General features: G+C 41.4%; 1 protein-coding gene across 2 annotated transcripts in view; it reads left to right on the plus strand.

The window, feature by feature from the left end:
* Positions 1 to 7,829: 7,829 nt before the first annotated feature.
* Positions 7,830 to 12,027, plus strand: part of LOC147610365 (alpha-amylase-like) — a 38,627-nt gene continuing 34,429 nt past the window's right edge. The window contains exons 1-2 of one of the 2 annotated variants that reach the window (XM_086786028.1): positions 7,830 to 8,490; positions 8,587 to 8,716. In XM_086786028.1, coding sequence (XP_086642154.1) covers positions 8,014 to 8,490; positions 8,587 to 8,716 — 607 coding nt within the window. In that variant the 5' untranslated portion in view covers positions 7,830 to 8,013. The remainder of the gene's footprint in view (positions 8,491 to 8,586; positions 8,717 to 12,027) is intronic. The other variant, XM_086786029.1, reaches the window with a different exon arrangement.

Raw genomic sequence — 12,027 nt, forward strand, 5'->3', positions numbered from 1 at the left:
AAACAAAAGAGTACAAAACCCCACAAAGGAGCATTATGGTTTGCAACCCAATTGGAGAATGCCGCATTTCCAAAGCTATCAATATTGGCTTTGCAATTGCTATGTTCCACATTACTACATGCACATTAATCAAACATTGTTTATGCCAATTCCATGGCGTGGGAGTTGGAAGGAACTAGTGAGCTTAAGTAGAAGGAACCCAGTGTAGTGCTTTACACATTTTCTAAATCCACAAGAGTTAGAAGATCGATGGTGAACTTTGTCAATTACTTTAAACTTGTATGAGATCTAGTGGATGTCGAACTTCATCAGTGACTTTAAGCTTATACCAAATGCCAATGGAGCTACTATCAGATTCTTCAAACTGATCTTCATCATGTTCATGTAAAAAGGTGATCATGTATATGATATACTTTTTCTTATGAGAAATCACACAATCCCATTAGCCAAAGTAGAGTGTTGTGACACTCCCTATTATGCTAAGTGTGGCTAAGTGTGGCTAAGTACATAGGGAGAGGGATTGCTTGCATGCTTATGTGGTAGAGTGCTTCTTCTTCTCTTCCATATCACGAGAGTGTGTGAGGCTAGCGGTGTTGTGTGAGCGATGGCACCCATATTGCCCACCTTCCAAGCATTGCTCCATGCTCAGTGGATTGAGGACCACTATGGTATGACAAAGGAATGGATGTGAGTTCAAGTAGCTTCCACCATTAGGACATTGAGCGATTGATGCTATGGTAAGTCCGCTAACAACTGTTGGTCTAACAAGGTTAAACATTGTCTTGCATGATATAGAAGATTGCAAAGGATTAGGCACTATAGGGTTAAACAAGGTAAGGTTCGAACATTATAAATGGTATATCAAGAACTACTAATTAATTAATTGGCCTCAAAAAAACATTTTGTGTAGGTGCATATAAACTAATTACCTTAAAGTGTATGAGCCAAGGTGCCTATTCACTCAATTAGTGCATATTTAATCAAGAGAAGTGGGTATGAGTAGCACCATCAATCTCAAAGAGAGAGACAATTTGTTGCTAAAATAAGTAGAAAAGCTAATTATGCAATTCAAAGGTCCACAATCAACTTGGTGAGGACATTGGATGACTTGAAAATCATGGGTGGAAAACAAACTAACAACACACAAAAAAAACATTTTGATGCCTATTTAAGAGAGAGAGAGAGAGAGAGAGAGAGAGAGAGAGAGAGAGAGAGAGAGAGAGAGAGAGAGAGAGAGAGAGAGAGAGAGAGGAGTGCACCAACTTGGTTAGTTACACACGTGACACAAATCCCACTCTTCAAGGATAAAGAATGCACTTTGTTGAAAATGTCAACAAAATGTTATGGGGGGAGGAGGGGTGTGGAGGAGAACATTTGACTAATTTCAATGAATTTACTAGAAGTTGGCAGTGATAAAGGTAGAGGGACCTTAGCCATCTCAAATATAGCTTAGACCTTGCATATTTTAACACTTTTGTGGGATTTTGTAAAGTAAGGTGATTAAAAAGAAACATTCCATGATTAGTATTTCTTTTCCCCTGTTGCCCTTGTAATTTTTTATATGTATATTCATATAAATTTTTGATATGTATTAATTAAGGCTTTGGCGTAAGGTGTCTCCCCTCCCCTTTTCTCCCCTCTTCAATGCTTGAAGTGATAAAGAATGAGCCCTCTTGGCTTTTTAAAGAAAATTGTGAGCCCAAAAAAAGAAACATTGTGGAGGAAATCAACTTTTTTTTGGGATTATAAAATAGTTATATTTATAAGATAAGAGTAGCCATTTACAAAAGACCTCTTTTTACAACTGCCACATCCATCCTACTTCCAGCCACTATTAAGTAGGTTACAAATTTGGTGCCACCTCTCGTCCTCCCAAACAAAAGATGAATGTTCCCAAGATATATGATAACCTAACTGCATACATGCCACTAGCAAAGAGTCAGTGGTGGTGTAACCCTTGGGAGTTTGCTCTTCCATATAGTCTTCCTTAGTCCAAATTTTCACATTAGGTCTCATGCCAATAGGCAAAAATGTATAAACCGACTGCTTCTCCTTTAGATACTATCTTTTAGTTTTAGGTCCAAATTTTGGGTACTTTGTATTCAAATCTTTTCTAGTGTAACCCTGCCACATGCCAAAATTTGCTAGATTACCCTAGTATGTACTAAAATCTCAACAGCCTGAACCTAGCTCAACCGATCCCAACTTGTAAAGCATGTACTATCTCAAGATAAGACTTATCATTTATTTTATTTACATAATATATAGACCAACATTGATGCACGCATCTATACATCAACTCTAACACATCTAGCCCCTGACTAGACCCTTTTTGAAATACCAGCATGTCCTTAGAGTTCCAAATCTCCCAAAGGCAGCAATATCTATTAAGGATGAATGCTAGGTTAATAGTCCCTTCAACTTCAGTCAATCTTCCTCCCCCCAAGTCCCCTTGACCCCCCTATGCAACATAGTACCCATTTATCAATCCTACCCCAAAGCCCCCTAATAGCAGGGCAACCCCAAAAGGCATGTTTGCTATCTTCAATTGCTGTGTTCTGCATCTAGGACAGGTTCCAGAGGTGAAGTTCCTCTGTAGTGGTTTATATCCAATGGGAAGAGCCCACATACAAACCCTCCAAGGTTTGAGCCTTCACAAGAACATCCAGCTCCCATAGCAGTTTCCATCTCTTCATCCAAGTATTAAGGTTCCACCTTACTTTCCAGATTTTGCTGCAATATAGCACATTAACCTCACTCTTGCTCATCTCTTCATGCAAGGTCTTAGTAGTCACCCTATCTAACTTAACTCCATTGAGCCAAGACCGGTCTTTCAGCCAACAAGCCTTGTTGTAATAAGTAGTGAAAACCCAGCCTTACTCAATTTCCTCCATGACATGACTTACCACCTGTAGGTCCCTTTGTTGTATCCCCAACTCCTCCCCTATTCATTTTATAACTCTTTCCACCCAACCTGAGAGCAATCCCACCAGTCACTTAGCCTTCTCAATTCTCTGTTGTTCAATTTCCTAACTATTCTTACATTAGGCTAAGCCAGGGGGGGGGAGGGGTGAATTTGCGAGTCCACCAAATGCCAAGGCTGAAGAAAGAATTCCCTGAGGCCCTAGTACACGCATCCCACTTCATCAAGCCCATCATTTTCTTTTAGTTCAGGGATAAAAACTTGCAAAAGGGGGGAGCTTATAATTTTCAAAGGAGCACAGGACAACAACTTAGCTTTCCAATCTAGCCCAAGCCATCTGCCTTTGAACTAGACATTGGACTCTTCAATTACTTCTCTAACCATCTTAGCCCAGATCACTTCCTGGTGAAGACATTTAGGTAGGCTAGTTGCTACCCTTGCTTTGGCATGGATAGGCAAATGCAGAATCCCAAGTCCTCCCACCTTTTTAAGCAAACTTACTTTCTCCCAAACCAACCAAACTAAGACCTTCCTATCATATCTATAGTTTTCCCACGTAAATTTCTTGATTGGGGCCATGATCCTCTTCCAATGACACTTTTTGAAAGCTATCACAGGATAGAGAAACATAATGTATGCATTTAAGACCGTGTTAGCAATGACCACCCTATCATGAAAGGGTACCCTAATTCCTTCCCATTTCTTTATATTATCAAGGAACCTTTCAATTACCCAATTAGTTACATCCTTGCTTGTTACCCTAACTCCAAATTGAACCCCCAAATGCCTAATAATGTGTCCCTTCTTTATAACCTCACACTCCCATGTTCCCATGTCAAAGTCATCTAAGCAATAATCCTAGATTTGTGAATATTGCATCTAGATCCAGAAGCATCAACAAACAAGTGAACTAATTGCAAGGTATACCTCAAATAATCATTATCAGCCTTCATGAATAAGAGAGAATCATCAGCAAAGCATTGAATCACCAACTGCTCAACCTCAACCTAGACACTAGCCCTCTTTCACAAGCATCCTCCAAAGCCACAATCAAGGGATGAGAAGCAATGACAAATAGCAAAGGGGTACACCTGGAATGTTAAGGGTTTAAGGGACAAGAAGAAGAACTCAGCCTTTTAGGGGCTAGTGAAGGCTTGGGGGATGTTAGTGATGGTGGTTCAGGAACATAATTTGTTTGGCCTCCTGAAGTGTTGGAGAAAGGATAGATTTTTGGATTGGATGGTTTTGTATGTGGGAGTGAATTCAGGCTTTAGTGGTGTTTTGACTATTGTTAAGAAGGACTGAAAACCTAGTATTGTAGCTAATCATCCTAATGATAGAATCTTGGTTGTTGAAATTCAAGTAGATGAGGAGAGGGTGTGGATAATCAATGCATATGGAGCTCATAACCACGAGGTTAGAGGAGAGATGTGGGAATGGATTGCTAAGCTGGATATTCATTGTCCATGCATTGTTATGGGGGATTTTAATATGGTAGAGAAACATGTTGATAGGTGTGGGGGAGCACGGTGTTGATGGGTCAAGAGAGAAAGAAGTGGAAAAGTCCTAGATGCAGGATGGGTCTTGTTGATGGATGGGAATTGGGGGCTTGGGGATCTTAACCTGGACATACTTACTTTAGTCTTCAATATTTTTAGTCATCATTAAGAATAGATAGGGTTTTTTTCAGTCTCATCATCAAGCTTCATGGGTTCCTCACACCGTCCCTACTAAAGTGGAGTCTTGTTCTACCCTATCAGATCATATGCCCTTGAAATGGGGGTGGCATGTGGCTAAATGGGAGGAAGATAAATTTAGACAATTTCCCGCAAGGAAGTTGAGGGTGAAAGATCTCTTACTTAAGGATGATCTGTTTACTTCCCTCACTGAAGAGGCTAGTAGAAGATTGAGAGATAAGGGGGGTAGGAAGGGATCCTGGAGAAAATTTGCTAATGAGATGTAAGGTATTATCATGAGAGTTGGTAAACTAAGGGTTGAGGAGAAGAGACAGGAGAGGAGGGTCTGGGGTGAGTTGTTGGAGCATTTACAAAGGAAGAGTCAGGTTGGTGGTCTCTCTAAAAGTAGAGATTAATCAATACATTTAGTGCCAGGCTCATTTAAAGGGAGAAGATGATAAGTTGGATAGGGAGAGAGAAAAGGGGGAAATCCTTCAACAATAGGAGGAAGCCTCGAGGAAGCCACTAGATACCTATTTGATTTAGCTAAGGACAAAGGGAGCATGGAAGTGTTACGAACAGATTAGGGATTGGGGATATTAATCAGATTGCCTTAAAATGGGTTGCATGAGGGAGGATTGTTCGCAAAGAAGGTTTTAGGCCGAGAGTAGGTTGTTAGGCATGGTTAGCAAGAGTGTGGAGACTGATAGAGTTAGATGGTTGGAAAGAGATGCGGAGTTGGAAGAATGTTGGGAGGCTCAAATAAGCTTGGGAAGGAGAAGTTTCCTAGGTGGGATGGGGTGTTAGTGGAGTTTTTTATTGCCATTTGGCCCTCTCTCAAGGACTTTTGGTGTGGACCATATGTAAGAATATCTTTGCCACCAGATAATGATTTGAAGGAAGGAATTGTGAAGCTAATCCCTAAACAAGCTTCTTGTCACAATTTTAACCATTGGAGATCTATCACTTTGCTTATTGTGATTTACAAGGTATTAGCAAAGGTCATTACTTTGAGGATCAACCGTGTTTTGCAAGAGGTGATCTCTAACAAGCAATATGGATTTTTAAAAGGAAGATCCATATATGATAACATCTTTGCTGCCATGTTAGGTAAGAAAGTGGCTCAGAGAATAGGTTAGAGATATGTAATTCTTTAGCTCGATTTGGAGAAAGCTTATGGCAGGGTCCACTAGTCCTTTGTAGCCAGGGTTATGGAAAAACTAGGATTTGGAAACAGGATGGCCACCTGCATATACACTTGGTGGAGGTCATTCCAAGCTGTTGCTAAATGGAAGATTAGTGGGAGGATTTGAAATCAAAAGATCTGTGAGGTAGGGATGGAGGAAATCAACTTTTAAAAATAGAAAGTAATGGAGGTTAACTTAATAGAAACCAAGCAAAAATAGAAAGCATGTGGACCCCAACACTATTTCCATTTTTGTAAGGATTCCCTCTTAAATGCTCGAAGTGATAAAGAATGAGCCCTCTTGCCTTTTTACAGAAAATCGTGAGCCCAAAAAAAGAAATTATGGAGGAGATCAACTTTTTTAAAATAGAAAGTAATGGAGGCTAACAGAAATAGAAAGCATGGGGACCCCAATACCTTTTCCATTTTTGACCTTACAAAAAACCTCAATAAAGGTAACAAGATATTGCAAGCATGTGCATTGTGGACCCTAACACCATTTCCATTTTTGTAAGGATCCCCTCGAAGTGATAAAGAATGAGCCCTCTTGCCTTTTTGTGTTTGGGAGGATATATATATATATATATATACTCACTTAACCCATGCCGCGTAGCCCTCTTGCCCTTTTTAAAGAAAATTGTGAGCCAAAAAAAGAAACATTATGGAGGAAATCAACTTTTAAAAATAAAAAGTAATGGAAGTTAACATAAATAGAAAGCAACCAAAAATAGAAATCACGTTGGCGCTTGCATGTTTTTTGGTAAGGCCACCTAACATGTGTCGCTTGCACGTGCTCATAATTAACTCCGCACGTGTTAGCACATGCGGAGTTAATTTGTTGTCTTCTTCTTCTGTGAGTGGTGCTAGTCTATCCATTTAGTTTATTTTGGGTGCTATCTGCTCGTTTGCCTAAACCGTCCCTCTGTTCGACCAATGCTTGACCAATGCTGGTGCCATCATGCCTCGTAATGCCGTCTATTCGTTTGCCTAAACCGTTCCTCTGTTCGAGCAATGCTCACCGTGACTGCTGGAGTTATCCGTTTATAATTTTATTTTGGATGCTGTCTGTTCGTTTACCTAAACTGTCCCTCTGTTCGAGCCGTCTGTTCGTTTGCCTAAACCGTCCCTCTGTTTGAGCAATGCTGGTGATTGCTGGACTTTTGCTATTCCATTTGATCCTTCCAGCAGCGAACAATGAATTTCTCAATTATGGTAATTTCCCTATTTAACTCGTGAATTGTTATAATTTCTTACTGTTGGAGTTGTGGCATCATCGATTATTGCATGAAAGATCTTTACAAAGCACACTTCAAATTCTTCTCGCACAATGTATCAGCACGACAAGCAGATCTTAAAAATAAAGTTTGTTTATCTCCTGTAAATCTTTTTGAGAGAGCCTATGTTTTTATGGATAACTATGTATCTAACAAGCTAGGTGCATCGCTTGAAAGCACACTTCTGAAAATTGTACGCACAGGCAAATACTACTGTATCGCATCCTGGATAATACGAAAGACAAGAAACGGGATGAGCATGAGGAGGTCAGTAGCGATTTGGAAGGTAATGACACTGCCTCACCTAACACAGTGCATCGAAATTGACTATGATGCCTTTGCATTGTCACATATATATTTCCTCATCAATATGATCAGCATTTTTCCAACATTGTGTTTCTTAAATTTTCCTTGTATATATTCTCGTCAATATAATATATAATATAATATTTCAAGACTTCTCCATTATTGTATTTATCAAATATTTCTTGTTTTCAATAAATGTTTGTTAAATTTATAATTTACCTTTAAGCCTAGTCTTGAAACCTTTGTTTATTATTATTTTGTTTGTCAAATATTTTTAATTTTCAGCCAATGTTTAATAAATTTCAGCCTAGTCTTGAAACCTTTTTATTATTATTTTGTTTGTCAAATATTTTTAATTTTCAGCCAATGTTTAATAAATTAAAAATTTGTCTTTAACCCTTAATGTAATGAGATTCGAAGCCTTTGATTATTAAAGTTACAATATTCATTAGCTGCAGCTAATTAATGCAACCTAAAAAAAAACCTGAATATGCAACCTCAAAAAAAAAACCTGAATATGCAACCTGAATATTTTGGGTGCACGGGGCGGGGCGGGGCTGGGAATAAGCTGTGTAGCCAGTGGCAGAGCGAGAAGCATGGTCGTGTGTAAAGGCCCTGGGTACTTTAGGATAAAATCACATCGCGTTTATGAACGAAATTGTGTCAAGAAATCTGTTCTCCAAGGGCGTTCATGTCGATAATTCGAGCGTAAGAGGTATGAGGGGCAATGCTCTCTGGGTCACCAACACCAAGAAGCCTTTCGACATACACGCCGATCATCATGCAGGGCGCGGGATCAATTGTAAGGCAATAGCCGTCAATGCAGAAGAGATTTGGTCCCATGGGCTTCTTAGTTATCACAACAAAAACCAAGGCAGTGATCGATCCTGGCCAGATCTTGTGATGTGTGGAAAGAAGGAAAAGAGAGTGAAAGCATGGGGCAGCAGGAGATGGATGGCCGAGGCTATGAAAGCAGGTCACCAACAGCAGCCACACAAAGACATGTTCTCCAAGAGATGGATTGAACCCGGCGATGAGCAGCACGTGAGGCCGGAGATTCATGGGGCCCAAGTCCGCCCCGGCAGGCCCGACCCTCCCGCGCCATTGGACCACGTCTTATTACAGGTTTGCATTCCCCCTCCCCCCCCTCCCTCCTTCCAAATCGGGCAGGTCCTTCCTTCAATTTGCAAGCTTTATGTGTGTTTTCCTCCCCTCCACCAGGGTTTTAATTGGGAGTCCCCGAGCAAGTACCCCTGGTATCACGTTGTTCGTAACCGAGTGAACGACCTCGCGTTTGCTGGCATCACGGACATCTGGTTGCCACCACCTTCACAATCGGTAGATGTTAACGGTAATTTTCTCCTAGTTCGGCAAACTTATTTTTGACAAACATATACATTTCCTCTTTATATCTCATCAAGGCCAAAATAGGCATACTCACTGTTTCTGCACTTTTTTAAACCGGCTCACTTCTTGTTTGAGAGACTCTTAACTGGCAATTTTGAAATCTCAACCGGCTGAAGGATGAGCTGAGGCAACTGTTTCCCGAAAACTGCTCGGTAGGCTTGTATGAAGTGTTGTTATTCTTAATCGAAAGCATGTGGATACAAAGCAAGCCCCTTGCTTTGTTTTTAGTGGGGGCCCGCCCATCAACACCTGTGCTACAAGAAAGACCATTTTTTTTGTATATTGTGGGGGTGTTTGTCCCTAGTGGGGGCTTGCCCATCAACGCCCGCGGTTTTTGGTATGTTTTGAGTGGTTAGTGCGAAGATATTGTACCCACAAATTGCTCATGGATCTAGGCTTACACTAACATGTGTGTGTGTACGGGCCTAGGGTGCTGGGATTGGCTAGTAGAGAGGGGCTTTCCAAGTGACTGATAGTTATGGTTGTTGGTGGAAACGGTTGCTGTTGTTGGTGTAACTAGCGGAACCCCTTCAAGTAATAGCAATCTTTGTTCTCATGACTGCCCTTTTCACACACAGAAGCTGGGTTCTTGACTCAAAGAGTCCTAATCTAATGATTCTACTCCTTAGAGGAGTGAATGAATGACCAAGAGCCTAACCAATGCTATATATAGGCCTTTGAAGGAATTATGAGTTGGCCGATCTGTTGTTGGCAAGTTCCTTGGAGACAAATTACATCTTTGCCGCAGCCGACACCAGTTCATCTCTTTCTTTGCTGGCCGACAGCCCTCCTGGTCCATTCCCAAGCTGTCGGCCAGTTCCTTGGACACAAAATACATCTTTGCTGCTACCAACACCAGTTCATCTCTTTCTTTGCTGCCCGAAAACCCTCTCGGTTTATTCCCAATGCCTTCCCTGCCTAAGCTAGTTGCTGATGTGTTGCCCTTCAAGGATTAGCCCTGGGATTAGCCAGCACATGTCTTGCACATGACAATTAGCCATGGCACGGACATGCACGTGACATCCCCTCCTGCTATACTTGATGATGGGGTGGACACTTTGTCATCCTTCCTCAGACTTCTAACTTGACCTGCTACTTTGACTCAGACTTTAACTTTGATATTTTTGTTTAAACACCTTTCACTTCTGATCTCCACTTCCAAGTGTTGCTAAAGAACTAAGCTCCTGTTCCACTGCTATCCCCATGCCTACTATCCCTTTCCCTTAACTCAGCGGTGGGTCACATGCAGGAACTGGAATTGATCATGCCTGTTGCTAGGCCTTTGGAACTGATCTGAGAGCTTAATGATGGATCTAGGTATTTCCTTGGAACTATGCTTAGTGGTTGAGCCTCAATGCTCTAATACCAATGTTGCATGCGCGGAAGCCTTTTTGTATTGATCCATAGCCCTGACTCTAATTAAGAACAAGATGCTAATTCAAACATGATTAAGACAGAGGAGAGAGAAGAAGAGAAAGATAGTTGGTGTTAGGTTTTCTTGTGTTTTATATGGTACAAAAAGGTGACTTTATGTCTATACATGGTTAGGCCCTTGGTTAGCCTCGGAGGGTTGATCTCTGGCCCCTTACATGACTTCTAGTGACTTCTATGCTAATGAAATGATGTATGACTTTTTTCATTGATTGAATAATGACTTTATGCTTATATAGATGCTGGAGATGCTTGTCGGCCAGCATTTCTTTCTGTCAGCTAGTTCATGGATAAATATTTAGGGATTAAATCCCATTAATTGTTGCGCTTTGCCTTCAATTGCTGCCCACACTGTTGACCTTCACTGGTCACCTGTGGCTTGGTCTCTAGTTGGCTGCCTACTGCAGCGTGAAGGCTTCTTATGGCTATTGACAGGGTCCCATGCCCTCCAATGCTTATGATGTTGGTGCTGGTGATGCCACATTGCCATGGCACGGGTGTGCACGTGACATAAAACCGTGCTCTATCCTAAGCACTTCTGATAGATTCCTGTGCATTGACTAGCATCTCCTGCATATTCGCCAAGAAATCTTTAGCCTCATTAATTCTAATACCCTTTAGTCCTGATAGAGTTACCGGAGATCTAGGTTGGTAACTGTATATCAACATACATGGATTGTAACCAAGCTTAGCCAAACTTGACCATTTGGATGTACCTCTCCCAATCAGATGGTTGTGTGGAGACGTATGTATGATGCATATCCTCCAGAACAACCTAATTCACCCTTTCCGTTTGCCCATCGGACGGAGGATGATCAGAGAAACTCATACTCAATGTAGTCGCCAATCGGATGGAGGATGATCAGAGGAACTCATACTTAGCGTAGTCGCCAATCGTTGGAAAACTAGCTGCCAGAAGGGTCAAGAAAACTTTGAATCCATGTCACTCATTATGTCAGAAGGCAACCCATACAACCTTAAAAGTTGCTCAACAATGTGCTTTGCCAAATCAATTGACCTTCTAGGTGAAAACCTTGCCATCTTTATTAGCCTGTCTACCACCAAACAGATGGCATCATGCCCTTTGCTGGTCAATTCGACAATAAAATTCATGGATTTACTTTCCCATTTCCCAAAAGGGATATCTAGAGGATGTAACAACCCTCCAAAGGCGCTCGGCCTTATTCACTTAACATTGATGATGTTTCACCACATAGTCCTAGACTTTCACCTTCATCTTAGGCCAGTTAAATGTCCTGTTTAGCAAATCATAGGTCTGTTGTACCCCCAGATGACCTCTGTAGGAGAGTCATGACCTTCATAAGGATCTTTTTCCTAATCTCAGCAAAATCCGACACATAGTCTCTATCATCTCGGAACAATAGCCCGTTCCGAATCAAGTATTGAGTATCAGCCACCTTAACAGACGGTATGATCCTCGAGTCTTGGTCTAAAAGTGTGGAGCTTCCTGCCTGGACCTGTCGGCAATACCGATTAAAATGCCCATCGGTTTGACATAGCCCTCTCAAGGAATCATACAAGTCAGCACTAATCTTGGTGAAACTCAAAAATTCATCTCTCCAATCCGACTCAAAGCATATATACCACCTTGGGTTGCTGGTCGACCACTACAAAATAGGCCGACAGCAGCAAAAGAACTCCACGACTTGATAAACATCAGTCGGCCAGCAAACAGGCCAGTTGGCCAACAACAAATGAAGTTGGCCAGCACAGAACAAGTCGACCAATAGAAATAGTCCCCCCACGACTAGCAAAACTGGAAAAAACATGGACAATGGGGAAAAATGGAGAAACTACTAACCG

The sequence above is a fragment of the Cibotium barometz genome, chromosome 49 (genome assembly GCF_041138505.1).
Source record: "Cibotium barometz isolate CiBa-2024 chromosome 49, ASM4113850v1, whole genome shotgun sequence".
Lineage (NCBI taxonomy): Eukaryota > Viridiplantae > Streptophyta > Polypodiopsida > Cyatheales > Cibotiaceae > Cibotium > Cibotium barometz.